At 41.6% G+C, this 20,748-nt stretch overlaps 1 protein-coding gene across 6 annotated transcripts in view; it reads left to right on the plus strand.

Moving 5' to 3' along the window:
- The window catches only part of ipo11 (importin 11), a 427,187-nt gene that overhangs the window by 45,738 nt on the left and 360,701 nt on the right, over positions 1-20,748 (plus strand). For all 6 annotated transcript variants that reach the window (XM_072252587.1, XM_072252591.1, XM_072252593.1 and 3 more), the window contains exons 4-6: positions 15,163-15,263; positions 17,932-18,004; positions 18,608-18,811. In XM_072252587.1, the coding sequence (XP_072108688.1) occupies positions 15,163-15,263; positions 17,932-18,004; positions 18,608-18,811 (378 nt within the window). The remainder of the gene's footprint in view (positions 1-15,162; positions 15,264-17,931; positions 18,005-18,607; positions 18,812-20,748) is intronic.

Here is a 20,748-nt window from a genome sequence, read left to right on the forward strand (position 1 = left end):
AATTCTATCCAGGCTTGACAGGAAGCTCAGAGACCTCAGGGTACAGCATGTGCAGCTGGATCCTGGATTTCCTGTCAGATCTTTGGCAGGTGGTAACAGTGGGCTCCCGCATCTCTGTCGCTCTGACACTCATCACAGGAGGCCCCCCAAGGGCTGTATCCTAAGCCGCCTCCTTAACTCTCTGTATACCCATGATTGTGTTGCCACCCGCAGCTCCGATCTGCTAATTAAATTTGCAGACGATACTACCTTGATTGGCCTTGTCTCAAATAATAATGAGGCAACCTACAGAGAAGAAGTCATCACCCTGACACAGTGGTGCCAAGAAACCAATCTCTCCCCAATGTCACAAAAAACAAAGGAGCTGGTTGTGGACTACAGAAAGAATGGAGATAGGCTCGCCCCTATTGACAAGTTCAAGTTCCTCGGTATACACATCACCAAGGATTTCACTTAGTCTATAGATACTGGCTGTGGTGGAAAAGCACAACAGCGCCTCTTTCACTTCAGACGGTTGAAGAAGTTCGGCATGGGTCCCCAGCTCCCAAGAACTTTCGACGGGGCACAATTGAGAGTATCACTGCCTGGTATGGGAACTGTACCTCCCTCAATCATAGGGCCCTCCAGAGAGTGGTGTGGACAGTCCAGTGCATCTATGCATGTGAACTTCCCAGTATTCAGGACATTTGCAGTGACAGTTGCATAAAAAGAGGCAGAAGGATTGTTGAGGACCCGAGTCACCCCAACCACAAACTGTTCCGGCTGCTACCATCCAGGAAACAGTACTGCAGCAATAAAGCCAGGACCAACAAGCTTCCGGACGTCATCTTCCACCAGGCCATCAGACTGATTAAATCATACTGACGCAATAGTGTTTCTAAGCTATATTTACTGTTCTGATGTATATCTTACTGTACATACTATTTATTAAAATTACTATAATTTGCACATTGCATATTCAGACGGAGACTTAATGAATCAATTCAAAGAGAGAGGGAGCTTTGCACAGGTTGGGGAGAAAAGTTTAAAAAAGGAGCATTTTGCAGGGCTCGGTGCATTAGAATAGTGGATACAACTGCAAGACCAGTTTTCTGTTCTGTGTCAGATGTGGGATGTACAGGAGACTTCCAGCCTCCCTGATGACCACATCTGCGCCTGGTGCATTGAGCTGCAGCTCCTTAGAGACCAAGTTAGTCAACCTGGGGTCGCAGGAGACAGATAAGTGGGTGACCGTCAGGAGGGTGCCAGATAGTGGAGAGCACCCCTGTGGCTGGCCCCCTTAACAACAAGTACTCCATTTTGAGTGCTGTTGTGGGGACGACCTGCCTGGGGAAGCAACAGTGGTCGTGACTCTGGCAATTCTGTGGACAAAAAAGGAAACAAGAATGATAGTTTTCCTCCCAGGTGCCAGGGTTTGTGAAGTTTCTGAGCTGCCCACAATATCCTGAAATGGGAGGGTGCGCAGCCAGAGGTCATGGTACGTATTGGTACCAATGACATTGGTAGAAAAAGGGTGGAGGTCTTGAAAGCAGAATACAGGGAGTTAGGAAGGAAACTGAGAAGCAGGACCTCAAAGGTAGTAATCTCGGGATTGCTGCCTGTGCCACACACTAGTGAATATAGGAATAGAATGAAGTGCAGGATAAATACGTGGCTGAAGGATTGGAGCAAGGGGAAGGGATTCAGATTTTTTTATCATTGGGACCTCTTCTGGGGCAGGTGTGACCTGTACAAAATGGATGGTTTGCACTTGAATATGAGGGACCAATATCCTGGCGGGGAGGTTTGCTAATTCTGTTGGGGAGGGTTTAAACTAAATTTATGGGGGGCGGGTGGTGGGAACCAAAGTGAAGAAGCAGAGGATTGGGGAAGTTGGAGCACATGTAGAGACAGCTTGTAGGGAGTTTGTGAGGAAGGATCAGCAAATGTTAGAGCAAAGATGCATTCAGCCTGATGGTTTGAAATGTGTCTATTTTAATGCAAGGAGTATCATAATCAAGGCAGATGAACTTACATTGTGGACCAAAACTTGGAGCTGTGAATTTGTGGCCATTACAGAGACTTGGATGTCTCATGCACAGGAATGGCTGCTGGGGGTGCCAGGCCTTATATGTTTCAAAAAGAACAGAGAGGGTGGAAAAAGAGGTGGGGGCGTGGCATTGCTAATTAGGGATAGAGTCATGGCTGCAAAAAAGGAAGAAGTTGTGGAGGAATGGTCTACTGAGTCAGTGTGGGTGGAAGTCAGAAACAGGAATGGGCCAAATACTGAGTGTTTTTTGTAGGCCCCCCCCCCCCCCCCCCCCAATAGTAGCAGGGATATCTAGGATCAGGTAGGGAGGCAGATTCTGGAACAGTGCAATAATAATAGGGTTGTTGTGATGGGAAATTTTAACTTTCCTAATATTGATTGGCATCTCCTTAGCGGAAAGGGTTCAGATGGAGTGGAGTTTGTTAGGTGTCATCACGAAGGTTTCCTGATGCAATGTGTGGACAAGCTAACTAGAGGAGAGGCTGTACTTGATCTGGTATTGGGAAATGAACATGGTCGGGTGTTGGATCTCTTGGTGGGAGAGCATTTTGGAGGTAGTGACCACAACTCTATCTCCTCACCATAGTGCTGGAGAAGGATAGGAGTAGACAATTTGGGAAAACATTTAATTGGGGTAGGGGGAAATGTTATCAGGCAGGATCTTGGGAGCAAATGTTCTCAGGAAATGCGCAGCAGAAATATGGCAAATGTTCAGGGAACATTTGGATGGAGTTCTGTATAGGCATGTTCTAGTGAAGCAGGGAAAGAATGGTAGAGTTAAATGACCACAGAGTACAAAGTATGTAGAAAATCTAGTTAAGAAGAAAAGAAAAGCTTATGAAGGTTCAAGAAACTATGTACTCTTAGAGCTCTAGAAAATTACAAGGTTGCTTGGAAGAAGCTTAAGAATGGAATTAGGAGAGCCAGAAGGGGCCATGAGAAGGCCTTGGCGAGCAGAATTAAAGAAAACCCCAAAGCATTCTACAAGTATATGAAGAGCAAGAGGATGAGCCGTGAGAGAATAGGACCAATCAGGTGTAACCCAGGAAATTATAGACCAGTGAGTCTGACTTCAGTGGTGGGCAAGTTGTTGAAGAAGATCCTGAGAAGCAGGATTTATGACCATTTGGAGCGACATAATCTGTTTAGGGATAGTCAGTACAGCTTTATCAAGAGCAGGTCGTGCCTTATGAGCCTGATTGAATTCTTCGAGGATGTAACAAAACACATTGATGAAGGTAAGCAGTGGATGCAGTGTATATGGATTTCAGTAAGGCATTTGATAAGGTTCCCCATGCAAGGCTCCTTCAGAAAGTATGGAGGCGTGGGATCCAAGGAGACCTTGCTTTGTGGATCCAGAATTGGCTTGCCCACAGAAGGCAAAGGGTGGTTGTAGATGGATCATATTCTGAATGGAGTTCAGTGACCAGTGGTGTGCCTCAAGGATCTGTTCTGGAACCCTTCCTCTTTGTGATTTTAATAAATGACCTGGATGAGGAAGTGGAGAGACGGATTAGTAAGTTTGCTGATGACACAAAGGTTGGGGGAGTTGTGGCTAGACTAGAGGGTTGTCAGAGGTTCAGCGGGACATCGACAGGATGCAGAACTGGACTGAGAAGTGGCAGATGGACTTCAACCCAGATAAGTGTGAAGTGGTTTATTTTGGTAGGTTCAATTTGAAGACAGAATATAATATTAATGGTAAGACCCTTGGCAGTGTGGAGGATCTGAGAGCTCTTGGGCGGTCCATGTTGATAGGACACTCAAAGCTGCTGCGCAGGTTGATTATGTGGTTAAGAAGGCTTATGGTATGTTGGCGTTCATCAACCGTGGGATTGAGTTCACGAGCCGTGAGGTAATGTTACAGCTATATAAGATATATAAGATCCCATTTGGAGCACTGTGTTCAGTTCTGGTCACTCACTGCAGGAAGGATGTGGATACTATAGAGAGAGTGCAGAGGAGATTTACGAGGATGTTGCCTGGATTGGAGGGAGTACCTTATGAGATTAAGTTGAGTGTACTTGGCGTTTTCTCCTTGGAGCAACGAAGGATGAGAGGTGACCTAATAGAGGTGTATAAGATCGTGTGGCTAGCCAGAGGCTTTTTCCCAGGGTTGAAATGGCTAACATGAGGGGGCATAGTTGGAAAAGGGTACCAAGGGGATGTCGGGGTAAGTTTTTCAGACACAGAGTGGTGGGTGCGTGGAATGCACTGCCAGCAGTGGTGGTGGAAGCGGATACAATAGGGTCATTTAAGACCATAAGACAAAGGAGCAGAAGTAGGCCATTCGGCCCATCGAGTCTGCTCCGCCATTTTATCATGAGCTGATCCATTTTCTCCTATTTAGTCCCACTCCCCCACCTTCTCACCATAACCTTTGATGCCCTGGCTACTCAGATACCTATCAATCTCTGCCTTAAGTACACCCAATGACTTGGCCTCCACTGCTGCCCGTGGCAACAAATTCCATAGATTCACCACCCTCTGACTAAAAAAATTTCTTCGCATTTCTGTTCTGAGTGGGCGCCCTTCAATCCTTAAGTCATGCCCTCTCGTACTAGACTCCTCCATCATGGGAAACAACTTTGCCACATCCACTCTGTCCATGCCTTTTAACATTCGAAATGTTTCTATGAGATCTCCCCTCATTCTTCTAAACTCCAAGGAATACAGTCCAAGAACAGACAAACGTTCCTCATATGTTAACCCTCTCATTCCTGGAATTTATGAGCCTCTTAAATAGGTACATGGAGCTTAGAAAAATAGAGGGCTAAGCGCTAGGGAAATTATAGGCAGTCTCTAGGGTAGGTTACATGGTCAACGCAACATTGTGGGCTGAAGGGCCAGTAATGTGCTGTAAATTTCTATGTTCTATGTAACGTAAAGATTTTTACTTGTCATGTTTGTGAAGGGTGTAAGAAATAAAGTTGTCATTTCAATTCAGTTTAATTGTGGTAATGAAACATATCACTTTTATGAACTCCTACAAAAAAAATGTATAATTTTAACTGCAATGTATAATTATTTGCTTACAGGAATTATGAAGGGATTTATAGACGAGTTCTGATAACCAGAATTTAAGCAGTGTTTTGAAAGTAGAAACACAATTAAAAGTTTAAGTGGAGGGATTCAGAGCTGATGGATGGTATATTAGGAAGAACAACAAGAGTTTGACTGTAGAAATGGTTATAAGGCAGAATTCTGAAGTGGAATTAGGGGAAATTCCGAAGTATGGTTATTAAGAGACTGTGGGCATGGTTTCTGTTATAGGTGTGTAACTAATTGTATACAAAAGAGTTAAAGATCCGAGGAACCAAAGGTTTGGGGGATGTAAGTTATGCTGATGAGAGGCATAATGGTTCCCATTTTGGAGGATCCAAACTGGCTTGAGGGGTAAAACCATTCAAAAACAAAACTATGAATTTAAAATTGTTGTCATTTTAGGATTTGAAGCTACAGTATTCACTGGGGACTAATGTGTTGTGCAAGTGTGACTTGGGATGTTATAAAAAATGACAAGATAGTTTTGAATAATTTAAAATTTTGAATTAGTGTTGCTTGTTTTCAGACAAGGTAGCTTTAAATAATGAGAGAGATCTCATGCTGTAGACCCGGGAGGAAAAGCTAAAAATGAATCTTTCAGACGTATAATGAATCTTTGTGGGCTAAATAGGTTATTGTTCCTACTAAGTTCAAAGTACATTTATTATCAAGTAGGTCTACCTTGAGATTTGGCTTCTTGTAGGCAGCCACAAAACCAAGAAAGACCATCGAACCCACTTTTAAAAAAACCCACAACAAAGACTGTAGAGTACCTGAAAGTGAGTCCACAGCCTTGGAGTTAGTTCAGTGCTGCAGCCAATCCAGGAGCCCAATAGCTACAGGCCACAGCCACGGAGCCAGTTCAACACTGAGACAAGCAAAGCCTCTTGGAGTAGTGAACTGATTCATCTTTCGCATTTGGCCTCGACATCTTGATCTTTTAATCTGGCTCAGCGCTTAAATTGGCCTTACAACAGTTCAGTTTCCACTCTCTGGCTCAGGCACTGCTGCTTCAATGCAGCCCAGAGTTTCAGTCCAGCCCCAGGTCCACTCCAACAATGCAGCTGTGGTTGTAACTGCATGCTTGAGATTCTACTTCGCTGAATTTATCAGGATACTTGCAAATATGTCCAGCTGTACAGAGTTCAAAACCTCAACTCCAAAAGAGAAATTACAGGCTGCATATTGCAGTGATCATAGTTCAGAGAAAGTATAGTTAATAGAATAGTTCCACACGGTAGGCTTATTCAGAAAGTCAGAAGGCATGGGATCCATGGAAGATTGGCCAGGTGGATTCAGAATTGGCTTGCTTGCAGAGGGTAGAGGGTTGTGGTGGAGGGAATACATTCAGATTGGAGAGTTGTGACTAGTGGTGTCCCACAAGGTTTGGTTCTGGGACCTCTACTTTTCGTGATTTTTATTAACGACCTGGATGTGGGGGTAGAGGGGTGGGTTGGCAAGTTTGCAGACGACACAAAGGTTGGTGGTGTTGTAGATAGTGTAGAGGATTGTCAAAGATTGCAGAGAGACATTGAAAGGATGCAGAAGTGGGCTGAGAAGTGGCAGATGGAGTTCAGCCTGGAGAAGTGTGAGGTGGTATACTTTGGAAGGACAAACTCCAAGGCAGAATACAAAGTAAATGGCAGGATACTTGGTAGTGTGGAGGAGCAGAGGGATCTCAGGGTACATGTCCACAGATTCCTGAAAGTTGCCTCACAGGTGGATAGGGTAGTTAAGAAAGCTTATGGGGTGTTAGCTTTCATAAGTCGAGGGATAGAGTTTAAGAGTCGCAGTGTAATGATGCAGCTCTATAAAACTCTGGTTAGGCCACACTTGGAAGTACTGTGTCCAGTTCTGGTCGCCTCACTATAGGAAGGATGTGGAAGCATTGGAAAGGGTACAGAGGAGATTTACCAGGATGCTGCCTGGTTTAGAGAGTATGCACTATGATCAAAGATTAAGGGAGCTAGGGCTTTACTCTTTGGAGAGAAGGAGGATGAGAGGAGACATGATAGAGGTGTACAAGATAATAGGAATAGATAGAGTGGATAGCCAGCGCCTCTTCCCCAGGGCACCATTGCTCAATACAAGAGGACATGGCTTTAAGGTAAGGGGTGGGAAGTTCAAGGGGGATATTAGAGGAAGGTTTTTTACTCAGAGTGGTTGGTGTGTGGAATGCACTGCCTGAGTCAGTGGTGGAGGCAGATACACGAGTGAAGTTTAAGAGACTACTAGACAGCTATATGGAGGAATTTAAGGTGGGAGGGGGTGTTATATGGGAGGCAGGGTTTGAGGGTTGGCACAACATTGTGGGCCCAAGGGCCTGGAATGTGCTGTACTATTCTATGTTCTGTAAAATGTCGTTGGGTCTCACTAGCACCATCTTGCTGTTAAATTGCAGGGCCTTTTTTTCCCTTGGTCACATAGTCTAATCCAGCCTTTCTCAAACTTTTTGCTCTTGAAGTAATTTTCAGGTCTCAGAGAACCCTGCATAAAATTTATTATATCTGCAGCTCATAGTACGTTAGTGTGATCAGTAAGTTGTAGATATAATCAAAAATAATTGTCAATGCTCTTTTGAGTAGAAAATGAATTTTTAGGCAACCTTTCTTGAAAACACGGGTAGTTAAAGTTAGCTTGCCTTTCTTGCAATTATCTCTTTCTTTTTCTTTCATAAATTCTAAAAACTCAAAGTAAATATAAATTTCCATTAAATACTGGCTTAAGACAGATTGGGATTTAATTTTTCTAAAGGTGGGGCTTGGTAGATTTAATTTAAATAATGGTTGTGATTTGATTTTAACACTTTACAACATGAAAATGTATTGGCAATGTTGAATAGTAAAGTTATTAAAAACCATAAGCCAAAGCAATATTAATAAGAATATAGCCTAAGGTACAATTTTATACAACATTTTGAAAAAGCATTTTCTTATTGTGACATGATCAAGTTCAAATATAGGCCTTGCATATGAAATCTGTGCTTGTTTTTTTGCTGCAAAAATACTCAATTCTGGGTCAAACTTGAGATAAGCACACACAGATTCTACCTTCAGCTAAAATGAGACGATTTCTGTCCTTACCCTTGATGCTTGTTAAACAAGAAAAAGCTTGCTCACACACGTAAGATGTTGAAAACTTCAGCAAAATGTTTGTTGTTTTCCCATGAATGACAGGATACTCTTCTTTCACAGAGATCCAGAACTTGTCCAGGGGCAGGTCAGTAAATCTCATCTTGAGTGCGCGATCAAACTGCAGCGTACAAAGTTCTTCCTCTTCTCTCAAAGTCAAGTTCTCAGGCTGAGCAGAAGATTTAGAGAAAAGGTCCCTCATCCAGTCATGCACTTGTGTTGAATGGGAGGAAAACTACTGTTCAGTTTTGTTCTGCAGTTCCTCCAGGTAGTTTTCAATAAGACTTGAGACTTTCTGATATCCTTCCTCACTCTCAAGCCCAAGCAGCAATGAAACTATTTCAAGATTTCCTTTTGTAATGTGATTTTTCCAAAGATCCAGTTTCCTTTTAAATTCAAGAATCTTGTCACTTTAAATCAAAACATTTTCTCCAGGGCCTTGCAAAGACTTGTTCAACTGATTCGTAGGATGAAAAATGTCTGCTAAGTAGGCTAGTTTCTGTAACCTTTCTTCATCTTCAAAGCAGTCAGCAAGAGAGCAAGAGAAACGAAACCTCTCAAGGAGCCAACCATTGATGGGCCATCTTCAGTACCGATGCCAACACTGGTCCTCCAAGAAAGATTTTTTGTTTCCAGATATGAAGGCAAAACATTAAATATATCTTGGCCTTTACTTGTTTTGGGCAGCTCTTTGCAACGGAAATAAGTTTTCTTGAATTCCACCATCATTTACAAATCTAACAAATGCTACAACATGACATTTATTGGTGAATTCTGTTGACTCATCAGCTTGGATAGAGGAGTTGTTTTTCAGTTTTTCACACAAAACTTCTTCAACATCATGTGATATGTTATCAATATGTGAACATATCTGCATGAAGTGCATCCGGCAGCAGCTCCTTGAAGACTGTGTTAGGGATCTGGAGCAGCAGCTGGATGACTTTTGGCTTGTACGAGAGAATGAGGAGGTAATCGATCAGAGTTACAGGGAAGTAGTCACTCCGAAGTTGCGGGAGGCGAGTAGCTGGGTGACTGTCGGAAGAAATGTAAATGTAAATAGGCAGTTAGCGCAGAGCACCCCTGTGGCCATTCCCCTCAATAATAAGTATACTGTTTTGGATACTGTTATGGGGGAATGCCACAGAGACCAGGCATAGTTCTGTGGTGCAAAAGGGAAAGAGGGGAGTGGTACTCATAAGGGAGTCAATAGTCGGGAGAACAGACAGGAAATCTGTGACGTGATTGGGACTCAGGAATGGTATGTTGCCTCCTAGGTGCTAGGGTCAGGGATGTCTCGATTACATCCACATTTTGGAGAGGGAGCCCAATAGCTGCAATTAGTATTACAAAGGAGAGGGTGCCCAAAAAGCTGAAAGGCCTAAAGGTCACCCAGGCCAGATGAACTGCACCCTTGGGATCTGAAAGAGGTAGTGATAGAGATTTTGAGGCATTAGTAATGATCTTTCAAAAATCATTGGAGTTTGGCATGATGCCACAGGACTGGAAAATTGCAAATGTCAGTCCACTCTTTATAGACCAGTTAGCCTGACCTTGGTGGTTGGGAAGATGTTGGAGTCAGTTGTTAAGGATGAGATTATGGAGGACTTGGTGACACAGGACAAGATAGGACAAAATCAGTATTGTTTCCTACAGTGAAGATGTTGTCTGACGAACATACTGGAATTCTTTGAGGAGATTGCAATTAGGATAGACAAAAGGGATGCAGTGGATGTCGTATATTTGGACTTGCAGAAGGCCTTTGACAAGGTGCCACACGTGAGGCTGTTTTCCAATTAAGAGCCCATGCTATTACAGGAATGTTACTGATGTGGTTAGAGCATTGCTTGATTGGTAGGAGACAAAGAGTGGGAATAAAAGGATCCTTTTCTAAACTGGCTGCCAGTGATTAATGGTGTTCTGCAGGTGTCAGAGTTTGGGCTGCTTCTTTTTATGCTGTATATCAGTGATTTAAGATGAGATAGATGGCTTTATTGCCAGTTTTGCAGTGATACAAAGATTGGTGGAGGGGTAGGCAATGTTGAGGAAACAGGTAGGCTGCAGAAGGATTTAGACAGGTTAGGAGAATGGGCAAGAGAGTGGCAGATGAAATACAATGTTGGAAAATGCAATGTCATGCACTTTGGTAGAAGAGATAAACATGCAGACTATATTCTAAACGGAGAAAATTCAAAAATCTGAGATGCAAAGGGGCTTGGGAGTCCTTGTGTAGAATACCCTAAAGGATAACTTGCAGCGTGAGTCAGTGGTGAGGAAGGCAAATGCAGTGTTAGCATTCATTTCAGGAGGTCTAGAATACAAGAGCAAGGATGTGATGCTGATGCTTTATAAGGCACTGGTGAGGCCCCACCTTGAGTATTGTGCACCGTTTTGGGCTCATCGTCTAAGAAGAGATGTGCTGGCATTGGAGAAGGTTCAGAGGAGGTTCACAAGGATGATTTCGATTATCATACGAGGAATGTTTGATACCCCTGGCTCTGTACTCGCTGGATTTTAGAAGGATCGGGGGGGGGGGGGGTTATCTCATTGAAACCTTTCGAATTTTGAAAGGCCTAGACAGAGTAGATGTGGAAAGGATGTTTCCCATGGTGGGGGGGGGGGGGTCTAAGATAAGATGACAGCCTCAGCTTAGAGTGGCATCCATTTAAAATAGAGATGCAGAGAAATTTCTTTAGCCAGAGGGTGATGAATTTGTGGAATTCATTACCACAGGCAGCTGTGGAGGCCAGGTCGTTGAGTGTATTTAAGGTAGAGCTTTATCGGTTTTCAGTTGGATGTGGCATCAAAGGTTATGGGGAGAATGCCGGGGAGTGCGGCTGAGGAGGGGAGTAAAGGATCAGCCATGACTAAATGGTGGAGCAGACTCAATGGGCCAAATGGCCTGATTCTGCTGCTATGTCTTATGGCCCTATCATACTGTTTGAGAATGAAACCTTTTAAGTTTCCCATACGGCATTTTGTCCTAGCATTTTGCCCACTATAATTTTACATCCTGGCATTAATAGGTTCTCACCGACTATAACTTTTCCTTTTCTGGGTAATAAGTTCTTCTACTAAATAACTTGCTTCCTGAAGCTTTTTACTGACAGTGATTTTATTAACAAAAGTTTGTTTGATTTGAGATTCCAATAGCTGTTTAAAATAATCAGCACTGTATGTGTCATATGGCTGTGATTTGGAGCCATTGCTGCATTTGTAAGTTGTTTGCCACAGACTACGCACAATGGAGTAAGACACCTTGGATCACCAGTCCATGTAAAACTCTTTGATAAGTAGCTTTCATTGTAAAGATGGACTAGTGCAGTGCAATGACTCAGAAGATTGTAATTCTTCATCATTGTCCGTAGGCCTAGGCCTAGAATCCTCCTCTTCCATCTCACACCTCCTCTTCAAAAATTGCCACATAGGACTGTCAGAAATGTCAGTAAAGCACACAAGTTAATAAAATATAAAAAAGAACGCCAAAAATACGATAACTTCACAATACAATTCACTTCTAACCTACACAATCCAAGTTTTGCAATGTTTACAAGAAAGGCAAAGCGGCAGGCTAACAGCTGAGTTGCAGCACATAAAAATTCCTCCAATTTTCTACTACAGGGGTAGAGTTTGTTTGCTCCCATGCGTCAGTCAGCAGCGCATAAGGGGAAGTTGGAGGGAGGTAATTCAGGAGGAAGAGGCTAACATTACAGCCCAAGTTGGGTGAGTCCATTCAATACTCAGAAAATGCTCTTCAAGCTCCTCATCAGCTTACCGTCCTCCCCTCTGTGCAATACAGCGCCCATCATTTATCAACGGCCTCCACTATCTCGAGTCAAGAACTGAGAATGGACTCAGCCAAATAAGCACAGTCCTACTGTGCACTGCCATAGTGGGGTGAAAGACCTCTAACAAGATTGCTCATGGGGGTTGCTCGGTCACTGCCCACCGGCACGAATGCTAGCATCATATGTTGCGTGAAGCTCAAAAATGATGTTTTTTTTAAATCACGATCTCTCATGGAACCCCTAGCGACCTCTTGCAGAACCCTAGGGTTCCGCAAAACCCTGGTCTGTTCTGTTTTTCAGCTCTTTTCATTTTATAAAGTTTATAAAAAATTTTCTTTTGAAATGTAGACTGGAGCTAGTTTGCAACTCAAGCTTTCAGACTAATAATCTTCTGATTCATTGTCCTAAAGCTGTGTTTCCATTACAGTTTTGCTGACCAATGAAAATATTTTAAATTAAAGTTGCTGGTGCACGCAGCAGGCCAGGCAGCATCTCTAGGAAGAGGTACAGTCGACGTTTCAGGCCGAGACCCTTCGTCAGGACTAACTGAAGGAAGAGTTAGTAAGAGATTTGAAAGTGGGAAGGGGAGGGGGGAGATCCAAAATGTCTTCTTCTATCATTTTGGATCTCCCCCTCCCCCTCCCACTTTCAAATCTCTTACTAACTCTTCCTTCAGTTAGTCCTGACGAAGGGTCTCGGCCTGAAACGTCGACTGTACCTCTTCCTACAGATGCTGCCTGGCCTGCTGCGTTCACCAGTAACTTTGGTGTATGTTGCTTGAATTTCCAGCATCTGCAGAATTCCTGTTGTTTGCGTTTTTAAAATATTTTAATATTGTTTTAATTGACATACTCTTGAAGATCTCCGTTCATAGTTTTTTTCTATTCCAATGAAATCCAGCTCACCAAATCTGCCATTGGTTTACAATTTGCTAATACTATCCTTTTGAATATTTGAGGTTTTGGAATAAGAAATGGATATATTAGTAATTTGATTCTCACCCACCTGACCCCCCCCCCCCCCCACAAGCTTTGGAAACCATGGCAGATTCATTCATTCTGTGATTAGTGTAACGCATCAGATGTTTGTTCTAGTTTTCTTTAAAAAGTGCTAACTGTGTGCCTTCAGTGAAATAGAGCCACCCTAGAGGCTAATTTATACTTCTGTGTAGTAGCCTACACCGTAGCCTACGCAAGTGGCCTATGCCGTCATTAGCATTTATACTTGTGCGTTGGTGTGTCTGCGTCGCTCTGTAATTCACCGCCAAAACGCTAGTTGGCGGTGGGGTTTCTATGCCACTGTGTTGAGTTTCTTCGTGTTGAAACTCAACACGAAGAAACTCAAACTTCAAACAATGGCGACTGAAACTGAAGGAGGGTGAATTTTCTGTGCTTGTCCGGTCACTGAGAAACATGGACAAGGAAATGCATTACAAATATTTTCGGATGTCGGCAGGTAGGTTTGACGATTTGGTTCACTGTCTCCAACCATTTATTTCGCATCAGTGTATGCACAGTATACTTTGGCAATCATCACAGAGATTGGCAATCACCATTCGAGTTTTAGCTTCAGGTGGAAGTCAACGGGCTGTAGCAGCTAGCTACAAACTGGCGTCAAGCACAGGGTCCTCCATAATTTCAGAGGTCTGTAAAGCTTTATGGAAAGCATTGCAACCAGACTTCCTTCCCTGCCCTTCAGTCGCCCAATGGGAAGCTATTGCAGTGTAGGAGGAAATGCGATGCCCCACGTGGACCAATCACAGTTGTTGCGGTCTGTGTCACCGTGATGCATAGTTACATTTTTGGGGAGATGCGCGTCAGGCTACGGCGTAGGGTACATGGCTACGCCGTACCTACCCGTAGATTTGATGCAGAAGTATAAATTGGCCTTAAGACACCTACCAATAATTTTTTGAGCTGAGTGAGTCAATCCAAATATGGTTTTGGTTAAGAAGGGGAGAAGTCAGGCAGGATTCCCACTTCATAACTAGTGAATGGGATTGAAAAATGCTTTATATTGAGGCAATGGATGAGGATAAATTAGGAGTTGGAGTCAAATCCTAATTTATTGCTGCTTGTTGATACAAGACCACACCCTGATGATAAAGCTGAACAATGAGATTCTCAGAAATGTGGATCATGTTCCATGTTTTACATGTCACCTGTCACTTCAGGCAGATAATCACTGATGGTATTAACCACGAACTTCCATCTCCCAATTTACCAATGGGTAAATTGTAGTTTGAAACTGTAAACTCATGGTCTCCTGGAAAGTAAATACTTGCTTTCCTATGTCTTGAAGATGAGAACTATCGGCAGGAGGCACCTCAAAGCACAGAGGAGATGCTATCTGCTCTCCCTTTGCTAAATTATTCAATTCTTCTCGAAGGAGAGACAAATCCTCTTGCATGCCAATTTCACTAGTAATGGTGTTCTAATTACCCTTGTCCATTTCTGTGGCCTGACCACATTATTTGTATGCAACCCCACACTCAGGAAGTATGGATTCTTGTTGGACTACTGTGGCATGATGTTGCTAGGATAATGTTTGAAGGATGTTCTTGAAATGTCTTTATGAAAATGTAGCATCCTCACTTCTGGGAATATCTGACCCATGAACACTTGAATTGGAAGAGCAGCATTCTGTTCTGAAAAGCTATTAATCTCTAATGAAGGGGTTCCAAACCTTTTTTTTTTGCTATGGACCTCCACATTAACCGAGGGGTCGTAGGACCCCAGGTTGGGAAAAATGCTCTAATATCTTTTACTTCTGTTTAAGTATGGTAACTTTTACTGCAAAAGATGTCTGATTTGCTTTACCATTATTTTCTGTTTTTATTTGTTTTGTATCTGCAGGGTTTGCTTAGTTTTTCAGTGTAACATTTGTAAAATTGGATGTTGATTGTCAGTTCCAGGAAGGCTCAATTTCACTTTTGGAATTAATTCATCAGATTCACAAACCATTGAAACAATCAGCAAGCATTATGGTTTGGTTTCTGAATCCAATTCGATGGCCACTGAATAAATGGAAAATTTAAAAACTGTGTAAGTAGTTAGACTTGAGGAAGAATGCATTTCTGATGTTATATGCATTATCTAGCCAGGCTAATTTACATAATTCCAAAAAGTCTACTCACAAGTATTCAGCTAAGTTAATATATTTGCTTTTACAGAATATCTTTACTAATCATACTCTAGACGTAAATGTACGGTGGCTTGCGGTGCTGTACTTCAAAAATGGAATTGATCGTTATTGGCGGCGCATTGCTCCACAGTAAGTAGTTTGAGTTGTATGTATCTTGTTAAGTTTGTTTTATCTGCAAGTTCATCAGCCTAATCATCTGAAGACATGGCTGCCAACAGTAGAATAATTACATTTTGAGATAAATAACATGGCAAACCTTTTGTTAAGAGAGCAAAAAGCAATTGCAGTTCCTGTAGTGCAAGACCCGACGCAGACTGGGAAATCGTTTCGCTGAACACCGACGCTCTGTCCGCCAGAGAAAGCAGGATCTCCCAGTGGCCACACATTTTAATTCCACATCCCATTCCCATTCTGATATGTCTATCCACGGCCTCCTCTACTGTAAAGATGAAGCCACACTCACGTTGGAGGAACAACACCTTATGTTCCGTCTGGGTAGCCTCCAACTTGATGGCATGAACATTGACTTCTCAAACTTCCGCTAAGGCCCCACCTCCCCCTCATACTCCATCCGTTATTTATATACACACATTCTTTTTCTCTCTCTCCTTTTTCTCCCTCTGTCCCTCTCACTATACCCCTTGCCCATCCTCTGGGTTTCCCCCCCCCCTCCCCTTTTTCCTTCTCCCTGGGCCTCCTGTCCATGATCCTCTCATATCTCTTTTGCCAATCAACTGTCCAGCTCTTGGTTCCATCCCTCCCCCTCCTGTCTTCTCCTATCATTTCGGATCTCCCCCTCCCACTTTCAAATCTCTTACTAGCTTTTCCTTCAGTTAGTCCTGACGAAGGGTTCGTCCCAAAATGTCGACTGTACCTCTTCCTAGAGATGCTGCCTGGCCTGCTGCGTTCACCAGCAACTTTTATGTGTGTCGCAACAGATTGTCTAGGCCAACATTGATCTTTTTCACAAACCTCAAATGCAGCTTGATCAGATAAGCCTGTCATGTCATTTTCACTGCTCTGGCCTGCCCTGCCATTCAATATGTGTACAGCTAATATGTTGTAGGTCTCATATCCTCTGTGTCATTTCCCCATAGCCAACAATTTCCAGATCTTTCAAAAATTTATCAAATTCCTCTTCAAGTACCTGTACTGATTTAGCCCCCACATTTTTTTGCGGCAGAACATTGCAAAGTACCACCAACCTCCTGGGATGGAAATTCCTAGGCATCTTAGCTTTAAATGAGTGTCCCCAATATGTAACTACATTACCCTCATTGTGTTTCTCCCAATAATGGCAAACATCTCGACGTGTACTCTGTTGTGCCCCTTTAGGATCTTGCGTTTCATTACGATCATTCCTTCCAGGCTGTGAAAAGTATAGATCTAATTTCTGTACCTACTTATTATAGGACAGTCCTTATCACAGGAATGAGCCAGTGAGTTTCTTCTGGACTGCCTCCAATGCTAATATTTTCTTTCTGAAATAAGGGACTAAAACTCTACATGGTTCCCCAGATGCGGGTCACCAGTACCCTGTGCAATTGTAATAGTATATCCCCGTTTCTAAGCTCTGACTTATTATTATAATCAAAAGAAGGTCATCTGAGTTTTTTGTGGGTTTTTGTACTAAATAATGACGTAAAAGGAGCCTGTTTTGGCCATCTTGATTCATGCCGACTTCCAGGGGAGCAAATCCTTCAGTCCCATTCTTTTTCTCATTTCTCTGTACTCCTGCAACAACTTCTGACTGTCACATGCCCATTAATCCTGTTCTTTTTGCCATTAATCTATGCAAAATGGTAATTTACAGTAACTTACTGGCACATTTTTGTGATGTATACCAACACTTAAGCACCCTTAGAAAGCTCATATGATCACTGGCAGCACCTGAAGTCTGGATTGATAAAAGGGGTTGGCCCAAAATGTCAACTGTCTACTCTTTTTTCATAGATACTGCCTGGCCTGCTAAGTTCCTCCAGCATTTTGTGTGTGTTGCTAGGATTTCCAGCATCTGCAGATTTTTTTCTTGTTTGTTTTGGAGTTTTACTGTATTCGCTTATTACATGTGTTGATTTTTAAAAAATTGCACTCATATTTTGTGGTCGTTTCACTTGAAAATAAAGAGAATGGTGTGGCATGAAATGTTTTAAGTTATCAGAAGTTGTTTCAAAATCACATTGTCAGAAAACAGAAGGATGAAGTGATTCTTAGTTATTTCTGTCAGATTGCATTGCCTTGTCAATGCAGTAAAAACATGAAAATTGATATCCAATTTTTAAGTCTGGCTGTTTCAGCACCTGGCTTACTTGTTTTAATTTCCTGCACTCTTTTTAGACCCTGGGTTCTTGTTTCCCATGTTCCATTTAAAATGACTGTGGTCCTGGTTCCCACACTCCTTTTAGACTGACTTGAACACTGTTTTCTGCACTTTTAAGTATCCTCAGGCCCTTTTTCCTGGACTTCTAAATTCACTAGGGCCTCATTTTATGCTGAACTCACCTAGTTCAATGAAAAGTTTATTACATAATTCTGTAACATAAAGATTAAAAGTGAATTTGTGTACTCATACTAGTCTGGAAAGTCTGCCATTCAGACGGCACCAGATCATCGGTATTTTACTGCGTTTGATTAGTTTCCTAACCGTCCTGTCAAATGTCTCCGCAATTACATTTTGTGCAAGCGTATGTTGTTTGTAAATACCATCAATCTTATCTCTCCTCTTAAATCTTATATGAATTTTTATGTGGATAATTCTTTATTACATTGGGAATATATTTTCTCTTATACTTTGTAGTGCTTTGTCAGAAGAAGAAAAATCCTCCTTGCGAGCAGGGCTCATTGCAAATTTTAATGAACCAGTGAATCAGGTTGGTAGTGAAATAAATTCTCATGGATTTTTGTTTGAAAAATAAGACTTTTTTTTACTCTTCCATGAAAGATTTAGTTTTGCAAAAGAAGTAAAATTAGATAAATAATTTAGTTTACTAATACTAATTTATCAGTAATAATTTCCAAGAAAAATTAATGTATAGTGAACTTTTAAAAAATGTGGATTAATTTATGAAATATGTGTTCATAGAAGTGGTTCAATCTTAATATCTTGTAGATGAGTATATTAGGATACGTGGGGAGCAGGGGAAGAGAAAAAATGTAAATTATGAGATTCTTTAGCCGTAGTGACACAGGTACATGCTTTAGTTTATACAAGTTCAGATTTGTGAGAATGCATACATACCTGTAACTTAGTAATTTGATTCACATTGTAGTGCAAAATATTTTCAGTAAAATGTAAAATTACTTATTTCCACCACCATCACATGATCAGGACTCCATCAGCTTCAGCTCATCTGCTGCTGAAACCCTGAGATTTGGTGACTCTATCCCAATGTTAGCTGACCTATTTTGCCTCAATATTTAAATGTCCTTCCCCTTTAATAATTATTTAACCTGTTTATTTTGTCTCTTTACAGATTGCAACCCAGATTGGAGTACTAATTGCTAAAGTTGCCAGATTAGATTGTCCCCGGAACTGGCCAGAGCTGATTCCCACACTGCTGGAGTCTGTTAGAGTACATGATGATCTCCGTCAGCATAGAGCATTACTTGCTTTTTATCATGTCACCAAGACATTGGCATCCAAAAAACTGGTAGCTGATAAGAAGCTTTTTCAAGAAGTAAGTATTCTTCATCTATCGTTAGTAAAAGCTGTGTTGATATTCTCTCCTGGTAAAGAGCATCTCTAACTAGATCAAGTACAAAGAACAGTTGATTAGATGCATCACAGAAGGGGTTGGGGAGATGTTTTATATCTTTGATCTTGCAGATCAAGCTCAAGGGACTGCATGACCTACCCTACAGCTAATTTTTCCCTCTATCTTTTGGTGGCCTATCGCCATGTAAACAGTACTCTTATTTCTTCTTGATCCACAGTAAGTAACTTCACTCTTACTGTTTTGCTTTTTCACAATCTATCGATACCCTTTTGTAAATTTGTGCACTCACCCACAACTCCAATTGAATCATGCAAAATACTTCTTTTACTCATCCATGTTAACTATTTGCATATTATCTTGTTATCAATTAGCGGATGTTTTCTGGAAAGTACTGAGGATAAAATTCCTTTTTCCCAGGTCTGATGAGGGATTTCAGAACTTGGAAGTTAAATGTTTCTTTTCCCATAGATACTGCTGCCTTATTGAGTGTTCCTAGTATTTTCTGATTTTACTTTTGGAATTTATCTTCACTTGCTGGCATTAAATATGTGTATGCAATGATGACTGTGTTGTGCTCCAGTTCAGAAAAAAAAATGCATCTGTTGAAGTCAGTGGAAATAAATTGGCAGTGCAGAATGTTACGTATGCACATTCAGTGGAAGTAACTGACATATTTCTGCACCTGTGTCTCTATTTTATTTATGGATCCACAAAATACCTCATTTGATGTTAAATGGATACACTACGTTATCAGACCCTTTAGCTTAATAGTTAGCACAATGCTTTACATTACTAGGACACGAGTTCAATTCCCGCTGCTGTTTGTAACAAGTTTGTATTTTCTTCCCATGACCACATGTGTTATGTCTGAGTGCTTTAGTTTCCTCCTGCAGTCCAAAGGCACAGAGACTGGTTGGTTAATAAGTCCCTGTAAATTGTCCAGAGATTAGGACAGGGTTAAGTTGGGGATTGCTGGACAGTGTGGCTAGAAGGGCTGGAAAGGCCTGCCTTGCACTGTATCTCAATAAATAGAAAAAAATAAATATGTCCATGCTGACAGCAGCATATTCCCTATTAGTTCCAGTTGTCCCTATTCTGTGTATAACCCTCCAAGTCCCTTCCCTCTATGTATGTATCTATGTATGTTACAATTGTACCTGTCTTGTCTACCTCCTCTGGCTAATGATGCATAGAAGGGTAGTGGACACTAAACATTTTGGTCTGGTTGTGGTTGTGACAGGAGATCATAGTTTTGTGCTTTTAAGCACAGATCCATGATATTGCTAATGACTTCCTTAAAAAATCTTTGGTGAAAATTTTGTGACATGGTTCAATGCGTTCTTGAGATCTGTGAAATGAAATACTGCCAGTAACAATGCTCCTATTTGCATTATAATGTGGAAAGTAACTGCTAAGTTTTAACATCTGTTCTGGTAAAATCAGATTGTGCTTCAAAGTATACCATAGTACCCTCCTGAATTTTGTTGAATATAATGGCATAGAAAGATTTATGCTTGAAAGAATGTAATTTTCTACCACATTGGTTGTTGGAGTTCATTTGTTTACCTTGAGTTTTAAGAGTGATTCTTTTTATTCTGACTTCTGTATTACTAGTTCATGTTCATGAATAATTGTACTGTTTTTTTTCTACCCAGTTTCTAATCATCGTTTTGCACCTACTTGGTAAACATCAGGAGGAATTACAAGTGCAGTATTTTCAGTGTGGTTTTTTAAATCAAATCTCCTTATCACTCTCCTTTTGTGGTAATTATGTCTGTGTTCGTTCACTCATTGAATATAATGCCTGAGACAGCAATAATTTCTTGAGCTGTTTCTGCAGTACAAGGACTCTCAAGTAGCAGTTTCCCTTTGAAAAGGAACCAGATTCAAATAATGAA

The sequence above is a fragment of the Mobula birostris genome, chromosome 3 (genome assembly GCF_030028105.1).
Source record: "Mobula birostris isolate sMobBir1 chromosome 3, sMobBir1.hap1, whole genome shotgun sequence".
Classification (NCBI taxonomy): domain Eukaryota; kingdom Metazoa; phylum Chordata; class Chondrichthyes; order Myliobatiformes; family Myliobatidae; genus Mobula; species Mobula birostris.